Source organism: Abramis brama (genome assembly GCF_963993115.1).
Source record: "Abramis brama genome assembly, chromosome: 19".
NCBI lineage: Eukaryota > Metazoa > Chordata > Actinopteri > Cypriniformes > Leuciscidae > Abramis > Abramis brama.
In genome coordinates this window covers 27331928-27355701 of record NC_139981.1, presented here as the reverse complement: position 1 = coordinate 27355701, position 23774 = coordinate 27331928, and the positions used below count along the sequence as shown (strand labels likewise).

General features: G+C 37.9%; 1 protein-coding gene across 1 annotated transcript in view; it reads right to left on the bottom strand.

Annotated features, from left to right (window-relative positions):
- The window catches only part of LOC311069532 (CUB and sushi domain-containing protein 1), a 684283-nt gene that overhangs the window by 49865 nt on the left and 610644 nt on the right, over nucleotides 1-23774 (bottom strand). Inside the window, exons 42-51 of the mRNA XM_084092746.1 lie at nucleotides 23217-23405; nucleotides 19106-19283; nucleotides 17024-17169; nucleotides 16438-16518; nucleotides 16234-16347; nucleotides 15389-15577; nucleotides 14436-14582; nucleotides 11903-12091; nucleotides 5583-5768; nucleotides 2934-3128 (exon numbers count right to left, since the gene is read on the bottom strand). Of these exons, the coding sequence (XP_083948872.1) occupies nucleotides 2934-3128; nucleotides 5583-5768; nucleotides 11903-12091; nucleotides 14436-14582; nucleotides 15389-15577; nucleotides 16234-16347; nucleotides 16438-16518; nucleotides 17024-17169; nucleotides 19106-19283; nucleotides 23217-23405 (1614 nt within the window). The remainder of the gene's footprint in view (nucleotides 1-2933; nucleotides 3129-5582; nucleotides 5769-11902; nucleotides 12092-14435; nucleotides 14583-15388; nucleotides 15578-16233; nucleotides 16348-16437; nucleotides 16519-17023; nucleotides 17170-19105; nucleotides 19284-23216; nucleotides 23406-23774) is intronic.

Here is a 23774-nt window from a genome sequence, read left to right as displayed (position 1 = left end):
CAAGCACTTGTGTAAAAATGCTATGGATGCATTGATGAAAAAAGTGAGGATGCTTTTAAAGATAATGTCATAAATAGATTTTATTTATCAAATAACTTGTATTAACTAAATCAAATCAGTATTTGGTGTGACCCTTTGCATTTAAAACGTCGGTACACTTGCACATAGGTGTTCAGGCAGCTGTGCAGGTAAGTTTCTTCAAGCATCTTGGAGACGTTGCCGCAGTTCTTTTGGAATTAGTCTGTCTCAGTTTTTTCTGTTTCTTCATGTAATCCCAGATGGACTCGATGATGGTGAGATCAGATCTCCATGTGGAGCCCCGGCTGATGTCAGACTCCTTGTGCGTACAAAAATTTCACTGTATTATTACAATTAATCTAATGTAAACTGATATTTCCTACTGACACTATAGCAAAATATATAAATAACTGGCTTAAAACTATTTTTGGGGGTCGAAAATACTAACGTGCCTAAGACTTTTGCATAGTACTGTATACAGGGACGTGCACAGGGGGGTTGCTCAGGTTGCCCGGGCAACTGCCCATATGCCCTTCTCGACTCACGTTGCCCTTCCGAGGGGGAAAAAAATAAATAAATAAAAAGTAGCCGCCAATGGATGCAGAATTTCACGTAGGCCTAGATTAAAAAAAAAATCGCAAAGCCTCATTCACTTCCATTCGGGCACCGAAAGTGAAAGTCAGTAGGGGAAAGGCAAACTCTGTTTATGTGGCTGCAGCGCTGCACGCGACCGGCACCTGAGCTGAGCCTGCATTAGCGGCCCAGAAGGAGATTGTCGCGGTTGTCGGGTGTGAGCCGACTCAACGTTGTCGTAAAAGGTGAGTTTGTGATCCCAGGGTTCCAGACTGCGACCATTTTTTGAGAATGTGCGAGTTAAAATTGTATGTGGTCGCATTTGTGCGAGTGCATGGTCATGTACTATACTCAGTTAAATTCACGCATGAATTTTCCTGCATTGAACTTGTTTTAGCGCCCGCCAAAGATAATTTTTGTCCCGCCAAAGTCTTATTTGATCGGTGAGTAATGTAGATGAACTGCTGCGCTTGTGACGGTGCATGTTTAACTGAAAGAACGAGCAGAGAGAGAGACCCGGTCGCGCGCGCACACTCTTTCTCTCTTCGGAGCCACATATTAATCAAAATAAATCGACGCGGTGGTAAAAGGTCGGAAGACCAAAAGTTTCATGTGGAGCATTCTGAGATTTTTTTTCCTGAATTACCGCTGGGCTGGGTGTGAATTGTGCTAAATAAGTTGCCTTATCTTCTCTGAAAAGCGTTCCGGACATTCAGCTGACATAAAACAACACTTTAATTAAACGAAAAAAACTATCCAGTGATGAAATGTTTTCTGTGTTGACACAAATCTTGGATGTGGCCATGTCCTAACTGCTGGAATAATCACACAACGCACATATGACACGTCCAATTCGCGAACTAATGACTCCTTTGAACCGATTCATTTTAATGAATGGTTAAAACAACTGATCTTTCCAACAGTCTGAATCGGTGTAGGCTATAACTAATCAGTAACACTTTACAATAAGGTTCTATTTATTACATACATTACATTAAAAGTACAGTTTGCTTACTCAAGCTTAAGCTTTAAAATAAATAAAACAAACCACTTGTTTTTTTGAAAAGCATATGACTACATTTTTCCACACAGTGCTATCAAGAAGAATCGTTAAAGAATCGGATCGATAATCAGAATCGTCAGTGGCATTATTATTGATAAAATCTGTGTTGTTATTATTAGTAGCCTAGTAGTTAAGGTGATTGAGTGCTGTATTTCAGTGTTTTACTTCTTTGTGTATATATATTTTAATAAAGAGCCCTTTTTTCAGGTCAGAGCAACTGCCCCTCAAAATTCCTGTGCACGTCCCTGACTGTATATGTATATGTTTTAGGGAGTTACACTTCAGTATACAGTTGCTAAAGTGTTTCTGAGTGTTTCTGATCACTTAATCTCTTAATCTCGGTCTTCAAAAATCACAAGCACAATTTGAGCTTTTATTCATGCCTGTAGCTCAAACAATGCAGGATTGATTACATGACAAGTTTCATACTTAGGGTTAGGGGTTTGTTCACATCCAGTAACCCTGAGTATGAGCAATAGTAAAAGTGATGGTTGCCTTAGCAAACAGCACTAATGATTCTTTAGGTGCATGGGCTAGTCATACAACCCACACTCATTTATTTTTATGACATACTAAGAAGTCAAATTACAATTTAAGCCCCAGCTGTTTGCATCTGTTCCTTTCATTAACAACTTACTCACTGTGGTGCGTAAACACATTAAAAATTAAGCTGCCTCTGATTAGAATATTTACATTTGCTCTCTGACCTCGAATTAGTTAAAGCATTTTTCACAGAAGACTTAATCACCATGATACTGTTTACACAGCCTGTCCCCGTGGTGGAAACCGGGCCACGATCAGAACTGACTAAGCAGTGGATGGCGTCTTATGCATGCATGCTAAATCCAGAGGATTACACTTGGATCAGTGGAGAAATAAACGAGATGTGGTATAGAAAGCGGACAGATTTCAGACATATTAGCTACCCTAATGAATTTGTTTCATTAGCTCACAATGGACGCAGTTTGGTAATTAACAAACTGATCTTTTCGTGAAATCCCAAGAGTGGAATATGGAATTCAATTGTGTTTTTTGTGGGGTCTTTTTAAATGAATAGTTCAGCCCAAAATGGAAATGTTATCATCAATTATGCGCTTTCATGTGATTTTCTTTCTTCTGTAAACACAAAATATGATAGACAGAGCTTCTGTTTTCCATACAATGAGAGTGGATGCTGATTTATACAGCCAAGCTCCAAGATGGACAAAAACAAGGATCATAAAATGCATCTATCTTTGTAAATGTATGTGTTGTTGTGTTTGTGTAAAAGCATTCTTACTCTTGCAGGTGGACTTCTCCTCCAGCCCTTCCCATGTTGCATTAGCTAAGCACTTGATGGTCCTCCTGCCCCCTAGATAGTAGCCGGGGGAGCAGCTCAGCATTATCCGTGCACCAAACTCATTCAGCGAACCCGAGATGAGACGCCACACCATGTGTTCTGAGAGCATGCTCTCAATGTTTGGGCACTGAACCGCTGCAGGACAGAAGGCAAAGAACGCATTAATGGAAAACCATGACCTTGTAGGTCCTGAAACTGGAATAACTAGAGCTTACAGAATTTATGGGATAGATAAACAATACGAGTGAAAAGTTTGGATGCACTTGTATGAATTTATCTTTCCTATGACCTAAAAAATGTTTTGATATAAAGGATTTTTTAGATGCAGGAAATTACGTTACACTAAAATGTCAGTTATTTAAATGAATGGAATCCAAATTATGAAATCATTCCGACTGATTAATCCGAACATTGTGTTTACATGAATGCTAAATAAAGTGAACAGGTTGATGTGCACATTTATAAGTCACAAGCAAATTGATCTTTTGACATGCGCTCACTGCCCGAATATTCAAGAGTTTCCCGCTGTTGGCGCATACTAACCATCCTCCTGCAATTGCTTATTTTCTTTGTTTTAAAAAGCAGACTTTATATTTATCTATTTTGGGTCCTGATTAGGAGTATAGAGTGGTCAAAAATGTTAAAAATGTGACGCTTTGAGCACTGTTGAGCGGAATCGTAAACACCTCTGATTGGCCATTGTGCTCACGTGCTCATCAAATATTGTGATTGGCTACAATGATCAGTGCTTCAAAAACATGTTGTAAATATACATCAATGACACTCACTTTCAAACGCTCCAGTGTGTTGATCATTGTAGCCAATTACAGACATATCTGAAGAGCGTGTGAACACAATGGCCAATCAGAGGAGTTTACGATTCCGCTCAACAGTGCTCATAGCGTCACAACTGAAAAATTTCAGTACCGAAGTACTTTTTTGACAACTCTATAGGAGACCATGAGCACATGAAGCTTTGCCGCACTGCTTATATTTATCAAGCAGTCAAAATGCCCCTTTCCGCACCCAAAACAAGGCGTCTGTGGATGAGAGTCTGAAGCAAGGACTTCTGAGACGACATTGTCCAGGAGCACATCACAGACGATAAGTGGAATGAGAATTTTAGAATGACATGGCTGTCATTTATGACACTATAGCTGTGCCCCAATTCAGACTTCAATGGTCATGCCTTCGAAGGCTCAGTCCGACCTTCACGGCCTTCAAAGGATGCAGCCTCTGAATTGGGACACAGTTACAGTCGCACCACTGTGATGCAATCAGCCTTGGAATGCGCCCTTTGAAGGATACAGCCTCTGAATTGGGATGCAGCTTATATTGAACAACAGCAGCTCGTTCTGTGCGTCATACGTCATTGCAGATGCATAGAACTTACAAGTTTCGTTTTTTATCTGATCGATCAAATGTCCAATTGAAAGAATTAGAAATTTTTTAAACTACCCCTCATGAAATTTCAATCAGATTTGGCCAACTCGTTCGGATTGATGTGATTACAGTAAATGTGACTCTTTTATTTCCGACTGTGCAACTAGTCCGATTACAAATGGATTATTAGGGTCCATGTAAACGCTGCTACTGTGTCATATGTTAAAGATAGTTTGGTTAACTTCCCTTCATCTGTTGTTCTAAAAATAGGTAGTCCTGCCTCAAACTCACACCACTGGTTGAGTATATTAGACCGTTCAAACAAGGAGAACTTTTGAAAGAGTTTTTGCTCTTCGCAAGTCAACCTACTGTAGGAATGGCTTGGCTTTCATTTCATTTCGTGAGCACATTCAAGATTTGAAAATGTTATTGATGTGTATTCATCTTGAATGTGTTTATATAAAGGTGGTTGAAAACTGAAGTGAAAACATAAGGTTTCAGAGTAACAATATTGAAGCCAGCACGGAACAGATGGTCCTTTGATTGAACAGCACAGTGTATAGCTCAGATTCAAAAGAAGCTTAATTTGGTGTGGGCGCATCTAATTTTGAGGGGGGAATTGCAAGCTAGGTCAGGTATACTAAACAAGATCTTAAGTAGACTAAAACATCTTTCCCTCACGTTTTCTCTCACATTATGTTCCCTCTTCATGTTCTACATGACAGAGGTTTCACATCCCTCAGCTCGCACTTGTTTAGATAATTATAAACACATCGTAGCTCTGTAGCTTACAGCAAGTCTGGGACACCATGGATGTGCCATACTATCATCTTAAAGCTTTAGAATGAAAGAACACCTTGACATAGTGTTATGTAGCAGGACAGAAGCCTCATCATTTCTCCTTCCTGTCGATGATGACCTCTGAATGCATAATACACGGTTATTTAGCTGTGGGCTCTTTGCTTGGTTTTGTGGGCTAATGGTAATTCAGGTCAGAGGGGGGAGATGCCACATCATACCATTTGTCTTGTTTGAGATGCCAAACCACAAAAAAATCAAGTCATTATTGTTAATTTTGCCAATTACCTGCCCTACAATACTCTCAGAGGGGGAGACGAGCGAGAACGCGGCTGACTGCGGCGGTTCAATGAGGCGGTAGATTTTAACATGCTGTTGGCATAGAAACAGAGGACTTGATTTGCTCACGTAAACAGCGGGAAGGATGTGCCACGTTGCTCCAGGTGCCATCCTCCAGGCAGACAGCGGTGAGCAGGCTGCTTGCGTCGGGCCTGTATCCCTCCTCACACTGATACTGCACTTTACTGCCCACCGTGTACTGGAAGCCGTGGAATGAACCGTTAGCAGGAGACTCTGGCACTCCACAAGATACAGCTGCCAATCAGACACAAACAGCACTGCATGAGGATACATGTTATACAGAGTATCTACATAACAGTACACTTACTTACAATGCATATTAGAATACCCACTCAGCAAGATAATATTCAGTGTGCAATACCTAGTTACTTGTCTTGCTGTGACATGCAAGCGTTACATGAGAAGCAGCGCTGTGCAGCATAACACTCCTCATTTAAAACACAGGAAGTTTCTTAAAAACCACAGTTAAATAAATTAGAACAGTATTGGTCAAGATGGGCCAAATATACCTCTCCCTTTGATTTACATTCTTTTTATTTTAAAATAAATTGTACATTCTGAATTTGAATATCCTTGTTTTGTTTTGTTTGTATGTTTCTTTTGTATGCTTTTTAAAATAGTTTTGTAGATTTTTTTATTATATGGAAGTGTGCACTGAAGAACTGAAACAGAAGACATGTTGAGTGATCAAATGTAAAGTTGATCACTCACCTTTAACGGTTAGCTTTACGCAAAATTATTTTTGTTAGATACCATGCCTAAATAAGGGATAGAAAATGCATACAGAAATAAAAATGACCATTTTATTTTTCCGATCTGAATGCGTGACATTATAATAATGAATGCCTAACTTGGAAGTAGAAGCTTTGCAGGAATGCTTGAAGATAGTAAAACCATAAATTGTAATGAACAATAAAGTTTTATTTTACTTATTTATTTTATTATAAACCCGATGGAAATATGATTTTATGTATGTGGAAAAACATTTTACAATAAGGTTCCATATGTTAACTACATTAGCTAACATGAATTAACAATGGGATTTTTTTTTTGTTTTTGTTTTTTTGTTTTTTTGAAATCATCAATCAAACCATTTATAAATCTTATTTAATTTTAAATTCAACATTTACTAATACATTATTAAAACCAAAGTTAATCTGTTAATATTATTTAATGGACCTGAGCTAAACATTAACTAACAATGAACTGTTGTATTTTTATTAACTAACATTAAAAAAGATTAATAAATACTGTAACAAACATATTGCTTATTGTTAGTTGTAATGCACTAACTAATGTTAACTAATAGGACCTTATTGTAAGGTGTCACCAGAAAAACTGACCTGAACCTGGCTTAAAACCTGACAGTTTGTCATGTGCTGTTGGTCTCGGGTCGTGTAGCAGACCTCTATTACATGCAACCATTCATATATGAAATTAGTTATTTTAGCAAGACAAAAAAAAAAAAAAAAAGGTCTTTAAAACTACTACAGGCACACACAAGCAACCATTCAGAAAAACCAATGGGACCAATTAAAGCTCTTCCTTATTAAAATGATCACATCCTGAATAAAAAGCAGGCCCTGAGCCCTCATCTACTTCTGTTTGACCTGCTGGCAGAATGCATGGATTGCTCCGGCCACTTAAAGAAATTATTGGCCTTCATTAGCGCTCATTTTAGATGCCCTTCGTTACAAATGGGGCCTAGCCAGGGCTATTCAGAGCTCTGTGCAATGGTAAAAGGATATTAGTGCTATGACCTCCAGTCCTTGGAATAGTGTCATTTACCTTTGTGTGATTAAGAGTAATGAGATTCCTTGAATAAAATCTTTGTGCGGTTGAATGTATAGGAACTTTGGCTGGCGTCTTTGTGAAACGTCCTTAAAAGAAGCTAATTTAACAGAGGCCCTGGTCAACGTTTTTGGGCAGCAGTCAGGAGCAGCTTTGCATTCACTAGAATGCTCTGACCCGTGGCAGACTGGGTAACGCACATGCTCATGACATACAGCATAAGAGCTGTTTGCAAAAAGGAATGGCATTTATTTCCATTTTCTGTCCTATAGAATAGAGTAAAAAAAAAAAGCATTGGGAGGTAGATAAAGATAACTATTAGCAAACTTTTATGCAATTTATATATGAAATACTGTACTTTGCCTATAAATAGAATAACATATTTGATTTAATGTTTTAATTTGAATTCAATGTCACACAGGGTGCAAGCCTGCATTATTTTCTCCACCTAAAAAAATATACAGTTTTATACTAGTGCTTATGCGATATCACGATTTTTGATGATCTTCTCCAAGATCTGCTTTTGAGGAAAACATTTCATTGGCGTTCTGTTCTGACATGCACCTTTTCTGAGCGCGGGGAAGCGCGCGCACTGTTACAGCGCCTGACAAGTGACAACCAGGCCTGGCGTCAAGGGGGGGCTTAGCCCCACATACACTCAAACAAACGAACTAGGAAGGTTGTACACTTTACATAATATATTTATATTTAGTTTACTTATAATAATTGTGTTTGTTGACTTGAAATGTTTTTTTCTATTAAGGTCCACGTAATTATGTCTCAACTTAACAGTACAAAATCCTAACGTGTTGTCTAAACACAAACCATTTATGTTAAGTAAAAAAATTCTAACATCCAGAGGGTGGCAGTATAGTGCGACGCCAACTGCCATTTTGCCCTAACTTAATTTGATTGTGTTCAATCTGCTTAATATGTAAAATTTAAGTTTACTTAATCCGTTTGTGTTGGATTACATGAATGATTTGTGTTGCATTAACTGAAACTGGGCAGTGCTTGTTAGTTCCCAGCATGCTTTGCATATGGTTGAATTAAGAGAGAATAAATGTTAAAATTAAGTGTTATTTTATGTTTTTTTGAGAAAATGAGAAAAGGGGAAGACTTGATAGTGTGTAATTGTGTTTAATGTTCAATTACATTGGAATTATTAGAACCATTTAAAATACAGTGGGTTACCATTGTGGAGAAGTGTGGAACATTTTGTTTGGCTGTGGACTGATTTGGTTACTTTTAACTGCTTTGGTTGAAGGAGCATGTAAATCTTAGCATTTAAGATGCTAATATGTGCTACTGCTAGCAAATAGCTAGCTATAGTCTATTCATTTAATTATGTGTCACTAAAATAAATAAAATATGAATGGGTGAATGAAAATAACAAACACATAAGTTGAATGCAAATTAAGTAAATTAGTTGGGCTGACACTATTAAATTAAGCTGTGTCCAACCATAGTAAATAAGTTGAATCAACCTTAATAAATTAAGTTGACCCAACGTAAGTACATTAAATTGCAGAATTGCATAATGCTGAAATAAAGCAAGTTAATCATGTGGAAATCATTTCCATGATTTTTTTATGTTCATTCAAAGAGTTATTTTTTTGAGTGTACTTCATATAGAAACAATTAAAATGCCTCGTTAATTTTAAAGACATAGCCTATTTATTATTATTAGCCTGTTATTTTGCCTGAGATTTGCGGTGAGATTTACGCATGTGCTCGGGCGTATGCTATATTCCTCCATGCACACTGGGTGCATGGAGGAATATAGCATACGCCCGAGCACATGCGTAAATGCCATGCACCATGCACCCAGTATTTAAGCAGAAATTAATATAAATGTGCAATTAGTCGACCAGAAAAATCTTTTGTCTATGGTAACTCTAATCAATACATTTACTATTTACTTAGTTATAAGTATCCAGTTATTTAGCCTATATTGAATTTGAATTTGTTCCAAGTGTTCAAATATGTGTTCTGTTTAACTTAAATGCTAATTTTTTGCATTGTGATTTTATTTTCTGTTTTAGATGCTCTACTCAGCAGATGGGGACAGCCGCCGTCACCCAATTCACAGGCTGTGCAAAAGTGGCCGCGCTATGCGCCAGACCGGGCAGGAGGGACTGGACGACAAAATATTCGGCATCAGAGGACATTGAAGTGTAAATAAAGAGTACAAATAATTAAATAAAAAGGCTAATAAAAATGAATTTGTTTTAGTGTGGTGTGTTCAGTGTTTTATACGAGATTTCAAATGTTCCATTACTTTTTAACATCCTGGTTGTAGATAAAGCAGGCTATTTAAATTATGGCATTACATTTAAAATTAACATTTAAAAACGATTGAAATTCCATTGAAATCACGTTGATCCTTAGTTCAGTTGAAATTTCAACATTGTTTCAATATTCCTGATAATTGAAATACCATTGAAATTCCATTGATCTATGGACAGGATTTCAACGTTGTTTCAATATTAAAACAGGGTGCAAAATGATGTAGAATCAACATCAGAGTTCGATGTTGATTCATTGACTTATTGTTGAAAAAGGAATGTTGATTTAACATAGTTTCAATGACTGTTTGCTATCTGGGTATAGAGCATTCCTAAAAATTTCTTAACCATTGCGGAAAGACCAGTAAAGAATCTCATTCTAGTTTCGCAATTGTTACACAAATCGAGACAAGCTCTATTTGAGACAAGCTCAACCATTCACTTATATTACCAAAGTTATTGTAAGTAATAACTACAAACTATTGTATTGTAATAACTACAAACTAACATTTGATTCCAAAATAAGTTTTAGACTAAATTTAGACTAAATGTGCAACCTTGTTACTCTCAAACCTGTAATTCATTCTGGCATTCTTTCTTATTTTTTGTATTTACTTGACTATTTTACATTTTTGTCTATTTATTTTTTTATGTTTATTAATAAATGTTAATAAAAAAAAACAAAAAACAAAAAACAAACCAGTTTTCAACAGCGTTCAGACTCAAACATTTTCTACTCAAATCTATTTCCTACATTACTCATGGAGGGCCCTATTTTAACGATCTGAAACGCAAGTGTCAAAGCGCAAAGCGCAAGTAACTTTGTGGGCGGGTCTTGGCGCTGTTGCTATTATACCGGCGGGATAAATGACTCTTGCGCCAGGCGCAAATCTAAAATGGGTTGGTCTGAAGTAGCTTCATTATTCATAGGTGTGGTTTGGGCGTAACGTGAAATAAACCAATCAGAGCGTCATCTCACATTCCCTTTAAGAGCAGACGCGCTTTGTTCTAAAGCAGATTCCTATTATAACGGCGGATTTGCCAGACGCGCGCCAGGAGCGGTTCACAGCCAAGGAGAGCAACGCTCTCGTCAGGGACGTTGGGGATGGAGAAACCCACCCAAATTAACTTCGGTTAAAAAGGCGTATGATAATTTGGGTAAATGTGTAAGCTAGATGTATGCTTTTATAATAAATTGTCTATCTATCTATCTATCTATCTATCTATCTATCTATCTATCTATCTATCTATCTATCTATCTATCTATCATAATAATGTATGATTTGCAAAAATGAAAACTGCTGCTTCTGTGTAGATGAGAGAATCAAAGTGTATGCGCGTTGTGCACACGCTACATTGATTATGGCCAAGCATGCGCCCTTAAAATAGCATATGAATAACATGCGCAACGCGCCACTGACTTTAAACTATTTTTTCCTGGTTAGTGGCGCAATTGTTTTCTAAACCTGCAAAATAGCATGAAGGAACGTTTGCGCCGGAACACGCCTCCTTTTTTGCGCTGAACCGCCCAGGTAGCGCAAGTTCATTCCCTAGTTTAGCGACGTGCTTCTGTGGAGGGAAAAGCGCGCTTTGCGCGGGTGCAAAATAGGAATGATACATGCGTCAGTGTACAAAGTCAATTGTGCTGGGTGCAAGATAGGGCCCGGAAAGTGTAATGTACTTAAAATCATCTGATATAACCTGCCTTAAACCTGCACAAATAACAGCAGTAACAATTCGACCTACAGTTCATTTGCTCACAATTTATACGCACAGTCTGATATAAAGATGACTCGTCTTGCTAATGAAAGCACAGAAAATCTCCAAAAGAGACCATTTTCTTTGACAATGCTCTGGAACAGAATACGCGAGGGCTCAGTGCGAAAGGAGAAAGGGCAGACAAAATGCAACGTGGGCTGAAGGATAAAATTAGCACCTCAATAAAAGAGGAAGGAGCAGGGAAGGAAGCATGAACAATGAAATTAAGAGAACCCGCGACACATCAAACACATTCAATTACATTTCTGTCTTAGTCTTAGCGTGACTGAAGAGTCCCCCATTATGACATTGGGACAAAGGACACTCGTGATCTCATTGCACAGTCCTCGACGGAAGTGTTTAATGGAATAAAAGTGGCTTCTCGTCGAGGCGTGCGGAGGTGCTTTTGAGCGCCCCGCAGAATGACACATTTTGTCATATGCGTGGAGGCAGGTCGCCTTTTCAAGGCAATTCCCAGACATCTGAATGAGGGGACTGAGTCAGTGAATGTCTCTGAATAGTGTGATTTACCTTGGCATAGTGGAGCCAGATTGTCCCACTGGTAAAGCCCATTGGGATGGAGTCTGCATGTGGCATTTCTGTGACCCACAAGCCTATAGCCAGCGTTGCAGTAATACTGGAGTCTGCTGCCTGGCCGGTCTCTCGCTCTATTGATGACTCCTCCATTCTTGGGTGGATCGTTCACACTGCAGTATGCAGCTGCGGGAAACGGCAACAATCACAGTTCATTAAAGTATGATGTTGAGGGTGATTCTTTTTTTTTTTTTTATCTATGTTAAAACATGCCATCACATGTCCTTGAATACAGATCTAATCATGGCCTTGATCAGCCTTTCAGATTGTTTTGAGTGTGGTGGTAATGCCATTTTTCTCTTTTCAGGCAAAAAAAAAAGGAAAACAAAAAACTAGCCATAATTCCTTGTTATATTTTTTGTCCGTTTTAATCATAAATCTAACATACTTTTCAAACCTTATCTAATATAAGTTTGCATCCAAAGTAAATGTATTTAGAATTTTTTACTGGAAAACAAAAATACAGATTTGATACAGAGTGACATTCAAAAATCATTACCAAAACTACATAATGAATCTCTCTGAAGTATGGCTTCAGCTGGAACAAGGATGAACATGGTTTGTGCCAACCACAATTTGTTTACTGTCCTAAATTGGTAGCTTAAAAAATGGGTATACACTTTATTTTACAGTGTCCTTGTTACATATGTTACATGTACTTACCATAGTAATAACAGCAAATCATGCAGAATTACATGCAACTAAAACTCTCAAACAAACCCTAATCCTACCCTAACCCTATAGTAAGTACATTTTGTTGATTAATATTACTCAGTACTATATTACAGTATAATATTACAGTGTAATATATAATTACACTGTAACAATGATACCTTAAAATAAAGTAAAACCAAAAAATGTATATTAAAAAAAAAAAAAAATACAATTAAATGTTTGATTTTTAGAAGATTTCTGTTTACTTTTGTACAATAATTGGCCAATGTAAAGTCTGAGTACTAAAGCAAAACCTGTTCTCCACTTCTCTAGATAGCTTTTTACTAGACAGAAATTTGTATGCATATTTTTTCTCCATTTTCTTGCAAGAAAATTATGCACATTTTAAATGTATTAATCTTCTGTATGTTAATTTCGTAAAGTTCATGACCATTTAGATGAAATGGACTAAAAGTCATAAATCTCAAATTCTAATTTCATGTAGTCTTTAAAACTGTGTTTAAGTTTGATTCGGAGATTAAACGAATGGGAAAATGCAGCTTGCTGGTTATAAAAAAAAAAAAAAAAAAAAAAAAAAAAATCATTAGATCTTGTTTTTGATGTGACACAAATACAAGTTTACCCATCATGAAAAGGAAAGCAGAAGCTCGAGGGATGTCAAAGCTTAATCTCACTTCAGACAGATCAAATCAAATGCATCATCACACCAACTCTGCTGAGAGGTCTAGACTTAGCTGCGAGTGATTAACCAGACCTAGCGTAAAAAAAAAAAAAAAACCTTCATGTGGCACTGAATTCTAATTTCCGAAAGCCCAACGGACTAAGAAAGGCGGGAAAAACAAGGAGGGCTTGAAGTTGCTTCTGAAAGATGTTTTGTAGAGATAAAAGTGTAATATTTATCAAAAAGTGTTACCTACATCCCGTGATTATTTTAACTCAAGAATCTAAATACACAGTAGCCACTCAGAGGGTTTAAAAAACACAATCCCTGAGCAATGTAGTCGTTTCTCTTTCTGTCTGCTCTTGACAAAATCCAATAAACAGGAAACATGTGGAAACACACAGGAATAATGGGCCTGCATAGGGCACAGCATGTCTGAAAGATCAACTGGAATGAACAGAGACCCAAGAAACATTGACAGAGAGGCAGAGGAACGGGTGAAGAGATGCCAAGTAATCATGGCCACTGGCTTTGCGGTCCATAAATCATGTTTAGCCATTGGTGGAAATGTCGGTCAGAAGAATACGACATGGTAATTATTCAGCAAAATGTATTGCTGCATCTTTGACCACTATTACAGCAGACTTGCCAATGGCTCCCCGGAGGTAAGATGTGTCTGGTTCTAGCCTAATGAGGGCCAACTTAGAAAAGGCTGACTTCCTCACTTATTGACCCATTTGGATCCAAAGCAACTACCTCGAAGGGCTAAAAGTCCGGAATAAATCTGGCACACGTATTAATAAATACTACTGAATACCAACAGGCGACTTAGACAGAATTGTAAATGTAATCCTGATTAAGATGTCTGGATGAATCAAAAGTGTAAATGAAAAATCAAAGAACCAAACAAATGGAGCTAGAGAAAAAGTATTTTATTCCGGTGCACAGGCCTTCATCAGAAATAAAAGTGTAAAGATTTTCTTGATTCTTTGATTTCTCCATTATACAAGTGTTGCTGGTTTTCTGTTCAATAAGTACTTTGTTTTTTCCAAGTTGTATAGAATAACTCTACAGTACTTCTGGATGCATTAAGAACTTGTGAAATATGAAAAGATGCAAACATGTTTAACAAACCTGTGTAGCGTATTTTGAAGCCTTTCTTGCTGGTCGCATGATCGGTTGACCATCTGAGGTAAAGCTGGTTTGTTTTGCTAGTGAAATTCAATTGTGTGGAGTGGTTCCCACTCAAAGCCACCAACAGAGGACTCTGTCCAGATGGCCCTGGTAAATAAAACATCACAAAAACAAGTAAAGCTAAATATTGCAAACCACAAATCTGTTGGGCAGAGGAGACATTAAGGCAGAGGAGCCATTAAGGAACAGTGATTCTCAAACTTTTCAAGCCAAGGACCAAACTTCAAATAAAACAGCATATCCAAGTTTTCAAGTTCCACCTACAATAGTACCAGTACACATTACACCTTGTATCCCTGTCACTTGGCTAGCTTCTTGAAGATCTCTAAAAATGCTCTAAAACACACATGCACCACAATAAAAGCATTTAATAGTTTTACAGTTAATTTCAAACTTTGAAATGAACTAACACCCAATAAAATATATATTTATGAAGCTTAAGCGATATGTTATATCTTAAAACTTCTCCTGTCTATTTAGATGTGCTTGGATTGCTCAAATTGATGTTCAAAACCAAGTGCTAAATTCAGAGTTTCTGAGTCAAATGCAGGCCACCTGTAAGCATTCCTCCTAAATATCAAGCTCACAGCTTTTTTTTTTTTTTTTATCTCAGTTTTTGGCTTGACGTTTTGTCAATTTTTAATAGTGTGAATTTACTTTTTAATTAATAGGTAAAATGTGTCACAAATGAACATTTTAGTTGTAATACATTGTAAAAAAAAAAAAAAAAAAAAAAAAAACAAAAATAGTATTTTTTGTTTAGTATGTTTAATATAATATAATATAATATCACTCCAGCGACAGTACATAGGATAAGCGGAATAGAAATGGATGTATGGATAAAATAATCAATAACATTCCATCTGTACAGAGGAAACAAAAACAACGTTTACCATCAAAAATCTCCAGTTCGTCAAACTGCTTCTCGCTCTGGAACATTTCCACATAAATGGAGATGGTGAAGGAAGGCTGCACTCTGATGATCCAAGAGCAGGTCTGGGAGTTGGGGTAGTTTTTTGGGAAGCCCGGACTCAGGATCACACCAGAGGAGGCTGATCGCTCCTCATTTGCAGGACACTGAGCTGTAGGGTAGATACAGCATCCACAGGAATCATGGGTAATATTATTACAAATCGCAATGTGGTTTTCCTACAAACAAAGATGCAAGCTCCAGAGTATTCCCGTAAAGACAGTAAAGTTTAAAAACTTTCTCTAGCATGTGCAGTGCTTCTCCTGGATTCACCTCAGGGGCCGCGAGCCTTGGTTTGAGGAAGCAACAAAGTGAGTTGAAGCTTTTTGTTAATCCGCCTTGTGGGTGGGAGGGTGAAGGAAACAAACCAGGAGAACTATTGCTTCTTCATGGCATTGTACAGAAAGTACAGACAAGCCAAACGGCTCAAATTTACAACTGAAAGCTTTGCCGAGGATAACTGGAATGTTTTTTTGTTTTTGTTTTCTCCCTTGCTCCCAAGGCAGCTGTCGGCTACTGTCTATTTGTTACCATACAACAAAACAATGTTGCTTCTGGGGCTTCGTGACATCTTTTTATGGATTATATTTGTATAAGCTTTGATTACAAGAATCACACTAATGATTCAGCATCTTTATTATTTCTGATTATCAATCACCAACCGTCTTTAAATTATTTAAGTTAAGTACTCTCTTTTGGATGAGTTTTGTAATTACATCAAAGTCACTTTTACCTCACATATTTATTATGTCTTTTTGTTTTACTAACCTTCACATGCTGGTGGTGGTCCCTCAAACTGCAGGTGAGAGTTCAGCTTACACGTGACCTCATTGCTGCCAACCAATGTAAATCCAGGAAAGCATCGATACCTCACAATATCACCTGCATGGTCAGTAAGAAGAATTCAGCATTTTTCAATATTTTTTGCATCATGTCTTTGATATTCTTTCAAAAATGGCCAGCTGTTCATACCGATTTCATAGTCCTGGTCTTCAAATAATATCTCTGCTTGTTCAACAATAGGGGGAGGAGGGCATTTCTTGAGCCGATAAGCTAAGGAAATGAAAAAAGAAGTTCTGAAGCAATTTGACTTTTCATTTACCTTTATAAGCATGACATGACACCAAACAACCCACCTAGAGTATACATTACACATAAGACATGTGACAACATACAGTTCTATGAATCAACAGACTGAGAGCCCTCTCAAGAATACAGAGTTGTATTTAAACCACCCGTCTACAACTCACAAATATGCCAGACTTTTTCTGAAATGAAAGTTGAAAGATTAGATGAAAGGTTCATTTTCACATGATTTTCATATGCTCTTCGGTGCATGCCTGCATGCTGAAACTTGATATCAAAGAGGCCAAAGGAAGCTTCAATTTTTGACTCTTCTAATCTCCTGAAATAACGTGATGTCATCAGAAGCAGCCGTCATGCCTCCTTAGTGTATGAAAACAAGTTGAATCCCATGCTTCAAATATATTTCGAGCAGCACTTTACGGTATGCATTGCATTTCAGCTGCAACATTTTTCATTTGAAGGAGAAACTAACCATGGAAATTGAGTACAAAGAATCCACTTGTCGAGAAGTCGCTGTGGAACTTGATAAGAACCTGATTGAAAGTGCTGTAGGCTGACTCGAGGGCTGTGTTGCCGCTGAAAATCCCCAGCTGCGGGTAGCTTTGCTCTGGGCCGTCCCTGGAAGAGGGAAACTTGCATTGAAATTACATTACAACTTGTGATCCTGCCATAATCTTCAAAAGTTACAGTGAGATTGTGCAGACTTTTGAATAAAAGCATTACATTACACACCAGCTTGAACGAAAACAGTAAAAATGATGACTTCACAGACTAGTCCGCTTGTTTAATGACTTATGAAGATGAACAGCCGATATTGCTGGGAAAGCGCCGAAGATGTATATTTCCATATTATTTTCATCAAGTCAGTACTGTTTCAGATTATTCAGTAGAAATTACAACATTTTCTTCTGTGGTCTGTTATTATTAACAAAGCTGTTATTATTCCTCAAAGATATATATATATATATATATATATATACAGGGTGGGCCATTTATATGGATACACCGTAATAACATGGGAATGGTTGGTGATATTAAAGTCCTGTTTGTGGTACATTAGTATATATTAGTACACACCACCCATCTTGAGGAGTTTTCCCCCTCACATATACTAATGTGCCACAAACAGGACTTTAATATCACCAACCATTCCCATGTTATTACGGTGTATCCATATAAATGGCCCACCCTGTATATATATATATATATATATATATATATATATATATATATATATATATATATATATATATATATATATATATATATATATATATAGGTGTATTTAGTGGTTTGGGTTAGTCATTTAAAAAAAAAAAAAATTTACGTTTCACAGTATGTAAGTTTCACAGCTAGAGGTCGTTTATTCAAAACAATAACAAAGACGTAGCTTGATGACACAGTGACAGAGCGTGAAATCATGGGATTTTTCGAGTTCACCTCCACAGACATTTTTGCTTTATGGTGTTACCTTTGGCGACGGAACCCACAGCAAAAGATAGTGAATAATTGTGGTCCATCACGAATGTGCAAAACAAACAAATAATTGTCAGCTTTGACGCTACATTTTTTCAGGGAGCGCACTGTGTTCCCATAGTGTCTACTGACAGCTGACACTGGTTAAAATTGCGGATTTCTCTGGATTTAAACACTGTTGGAAACATTTGGGATAATATAAGTACACAAGCCAATATAACAATGTTCTAGTGGTTTTGGGATATTTTAATGCAAAATTGCACATATTATACCTTTAATCGTTGTTGTAATTAAAGGAGCTGTATGTAAGATTGTGGCCAAAACTGGTACTGCAATCACTTTCAAATTACTGTAGAGCGGTGTATCCCCTCCCCCTCCCCCCTGACTCGAGGTTGCCAGATAGGCTGCAGGATCCAGCAGGAACGTAGGCTGCTACGTAGCTGTGGTAACTAGAGCAGAGCTGGCAACCCGGATGCCGAAACACTACTGACTTTGTGATTGGTAGATAGGTGGAGGGTGGGGCATCAGGCCAAAACACAAGATGACAACATCAACATCAGTTGAGGGCTGCAACTTCACTTTTTAAATGACAATATCCTGGCCGTACTACTGTTGTCAGTGATATAAGTATTTGAAATGAACATGATTTATTAATGTCTAGTGACATATCAGGGCCATTTTATGATTAATTGAAATACATTTCTTACATACAGCTCCTTTAATTGTCTAAAACACATGTAAATATATATATATATATATATATATATATATATATATATATATATATATATATATATATATATGGTTTCTTTTTCTTTCTTTTTTCTGAGAATTACCCCAATGCTTTTGAGTGAAAAGCTTCACAACTTCTTAGACAACTGCATTTTCTTGAAATCTTGCTTTGCACAGTGACTACAGACTACAAATATTGGTAAACAAAGTGGAACTCGCAACGACGATTTGCTTGACATACAACAACAACAGCAGCATTAGTCTAGTCTGCAAGCTTAAATAATTGCCTTGTCCTCATCTCAGTCTGATTTTTGCCAAATGACTCGTTAAATGGAGCTGTGCTCACCAGACGGCGATATAGTCAGTCACAGGCTCAGTTTGGAGCAGGGTGAAGTTGATGTAAACTCCATGACCATGAGGCACGGTGATGAGCCAAGTGCAGTCCTGAGAGTCTGGGTACTCGTTTGGGTACTCTGGAGAGAAAATGGTGCCGTTTGGAGCCGTCACGTTGTAGCCACAGGGAGCTGTGTGCAGATAAGCATTACTCAACCATGACTGCATTAGTAATCTGTCTTTCAGAATGACAGCAAATGTTAAACACCAGGGAATGGAGCAAAATCTGAATGTTAGGGAAATAACTCACCCAAAAATGAAAAGTCTGACATTATTTACTCACCCTCATGTTGTTCAAAACCCATATGCTGTAAACTGCACACACACGACCCCCCCAACACACACACCCACCACCCGCCGGCCCACAAAATTCATAATTCTCCAAAAAGGACCAAAAGAACCACATAGACCAATAGCGTCTGGCTGCAGACTTGCACTTGCACTCTCATGCCATGTTCCAGGCAACCTGTAACCCGTGTTTTTCCAACCTTATACCCGTGAAAGTGCACTGGAATGGCAGTCAAACCCATGACTTCCCACCCGTGAACTCGTACTAGATCGATGTACTCCCAGTTACGAGTTGGAAAAACATGGGTTACAGGTTGCCTGGAACGCGGCATCAGACCTGCACGCTCAGACACCAGCGCTTCCTCTGCCTGTGACGTCACTTGCAATCGACACAAATTAACCGGAAATCAAGCGTAGCGTTAGTTCTGGCAGGTCACGTTAGTCAAGCTCGCATCAGCTGACCCTCAGCTGATCCACATCTACCTATAGGAATACGACGCCTATCACCATATACATATATAAGCTCCTTTAGTATTATCAGCAGCTATCGCGTTTCTCAGGAGCTAATTACCCTCCTCCATCCCCAGTCAGGATTTGACATTCTGATTCCCCTTGAATCAGAATAATTATCGAATAATGTGGTACTTTAAAATCTTGAATTAAATATATTTGCAAATTTTCATGTTGGTTCTGTTCTGTTTACCCCAAGGGGGATTATTGCTGCTCTCCCTGCTCTTATCCATGCTAGGCTGCATGGATGCGCAGGGAGTTCTCGCCCAGAACGGAACCATTCCGCCAATCCAAACTGTATGCTAATTGTCAATCATATTTGACGGTAGTGGTCCTGACAGAAAAATGTTTCCAGCAGTTCATTCGCATTGTATTGACCATAGACAGTATATAAACTGGACACAGCGACCCCATAGGTTTCAACGGAGAAAAGTGAAGCAAATTAGAAGCTCTCACTTCCTGATGGCTGACCGTACTGCGCAGACTCAAACTGAGCTTGACAACGTAGATGTGACGTGAGCAACCCATCAACCTGTCTTCTAGTAGCTGTGCCAAGAGAAATCTGAATCATTCCCTTTCGAAACTTGCAGAGACGGAGAGTGTGAGTAGGAGGTGTCCATGAGCTAGGAGCAGGAGCAACTTTTGCTAAGTATTCTGATTAATTACTTTGTCATTTTGCCTCCACGTCCCCCCGATTGCCCGCGAGCTTCTCCTCCTGTCCATACGGTAATCTCTCTACTGTGCGACAGAGAGTCGCGTGGTTATGACGCAATCGTTAGCCTATTTTTACAAAAACGGCTTCTACGGGGCCATAACGTAAGATACAAGGTAATGGAGCCTTTTATACATTGTCGTGTTTCTTTAGAAGTAAATAATGGACAAATGGAGTCTTTAAACGCCTCAGATGTAAAGTTATTCGCTGTCAAAGTGACGCCAAAATGAATGGGAGTCGATGGAATGCTAACAGCAGGTGGGGGTCTGCTAATCAATGGCAATTTCAAATTTTTATGAAACATTGGCCCCCTGGTATTGACGCTGTTAAAGCACTTGCGTGATATAACGCCACTGAAATTTCCCCCCAAAAGTTAGTTAAAGTTGGTATTATACCTTATATTGCTATCATATACTGTTGTGTACCAACATTAACACAACATTTCCCCAAAATCATGTTTAATCGGAGATACGAGATTTATGACTTGGGAGCAGGGAGATACGAGGTTACACTGTCATTGATAAGAATGGAACGGACATAGACATCGCTGCTGCCGGCAGTGTTCATCAAAGTCTCGCGTTGAGCCTTTTGACAAGAGAAAAGTCTTCAATAGTTAACCAAAGCTAACGACCGTGGTTACATACATCTTATTGAACTCCATTTTAAAGGTTTAAGAGCTATAAGTGAAGCAGAACAAAAAACGATGAGGTGACTAGGCTGTCTAATAGGCAGAAATTAGCCTAATCTGCATGCAAACTTACCTTCGTGGCTCACAGGCTTCCTTCTGCACCGAAGCATTACAGATATCGATTTTTAACAAAACAGGCCTACTCAAATGTATCTAACCTAACTATTTTCACTCGTTATTGTCCTAAAAAAATACAGAGTTATCCAAAGATAGGCTTACTTGGCGCCAGTAACTTAAGACAGCCCTTTTTTCTCCCATAAATAAAACCTTGCTACTTGGGGTATTTTACATGCACAGTGCCAACTTCGAGTCAGTAAAATAATAATAAAAACAATAATTTAATGCTGGTATCCAAAACATTTAATTTAATTCAATTCAAGTATTATATTAGATACATTTTAAAACTTCAATGCACACGTATAATAAGCCTAGTAATAAGTAGACATTTAAAATACATAAATAACTGATATCCTAGTTTAACACAGATAAAATCAGAGTTAAGGCTTGCTTTATGAGTTGCTCGACGAGGATTTCTTAATCGTTGCTACTTTCAATCGAGGAGACAAAATGCCGCGGAGGCTCCCGCCGCGGAGTGAAGAAAAGGTGGAGTTACGACGATTCTCAGACAGTTGAAGTGTCCAATGGAGTTAAGAGATTTGCTCTCTAGCTATTTTCAACACTTTAGATTGGCTAATAATTTGTAAAAATAACAGAACCACGTGGGGACTGACCAATAGCATCGATTTGTGAAAAAATATGAAATTGACAAAATTTGGACATACGAGGTTTCCGCCCGACAGCGACGATATATATTTATTCATATGTATATATACTTACAGAAACGATTTTTGAACGACATTGGGAGTTGTTCTCAATCCGACACGAACCACACTATGCGTCGATTGCAAGTGACGTCACTTGCAGAGGAAGCGCTGGTGTCTGAGCATGCAGGTCTGGGAGTGCAAGTCAGACCCTTCTCATATAGACACTATAAAAAAATAAAAAAAGACCTAACAAACCTTTTGTATGACTTCAGGAGACTTTGAATATAGAGCCTGGAGTCATATGGACAACTTTTAAGGTGCTTTTCTAATGTTTTCTTGTCCTTCTTTTGAGCTTTACCGACTTCACTATGAAGTGTTGTTGTATGGGGAAAAACACAGCTTACAGATTTTGGAATGACATGAGGGCACTTAAACAATGACAAAATGTTATTTTTGTTAGTGATATACTCCTATAAAGACTCCTGTAGCAGAGAGTGCTATTTCATTTGCAGATGAGTGAAAACTGAAGAAGAGAACAAAACATTCCTGAGGCTTCAAGAAACAACATGGATAGAAGATACCGGCACAGAGTTCACAACACAATAACACAGTTAGGAAAGAAAAAAAAAAGGCCCAAAAGTCTTTGCAGTTCAGATTCCCTGCAAACGGAAGCCTGGGAGAAACAAGTTGAGCGACTGATCGATAATAGACAGGTCGGCTTTCACACTACACTACCCACGCTAATCATCAAGGCTACAATTTAGAACAGCTCCCAGTAGCCTATGTCTCCACTGTTCAGGTCTTCAAAGACTGTTTTAAAGATGGTTTTAAAACAAAATGGCTCTTATTGTACTAGCAATACAAAGTAGTAACACTTCAGTTAAAGAGCATAGTTAAAAAGGCATTTGGGAGTGTACTGATAATACCTTTGTAAGTCTTGAAAAGTCAGAGCATTTCTAAAGCTTTCTGTTTCAAAGTATGGGCAAAGGCGGCTAAAAATAACAGTGTGCTTATCACAACACAACTTGAGAAACTTAAAGAAATGCTAACAGGGATAGAAGAAAAAATAACACATTTCTTTACTTTCTTCCCTTTCCTTTACCTTCACAGCGAGGAAAGGGTTGGTTCCACTTCCTGTTGAGTCCGTGCTGGCATGTTAACACAGGGTGGCCCACCAACACATATCCAGGGAAGCATTCAAATGTTATCGATTGGCCTGCATTGAAATCGCCGTTGATGATGTATCCATTGTGGAATGGATATGGGTCTTGACAGTTTTGTAATTCATATGCTAAAATAACAAAAACAAAACAAAACAGAACATATGAATATCTGTATGTCTGGAAGTGGAAGTATGATATTTCCACCCTCATGTTGTTCAAAAACCCATCTTTTTTAAAACATAAAATAAGATGTTTATGCATCATAGAAAAAAAAAAAATCAATGGAGGCGAGTAGATTATGACAGAACTTTCATTGTTGGATGCATTTGTTTATTCCTTTATTTATTTACACAGATAAACAATGTTTTTTTAGTGAAGTAAATACTACAGAAAAATCTAAAGTTATTTCTACATTGAATAAGTTAGTTCAGGCAAGACTATATATATATACATATATATATATATATATATATATATATACACAGTCGTGCTCAGAA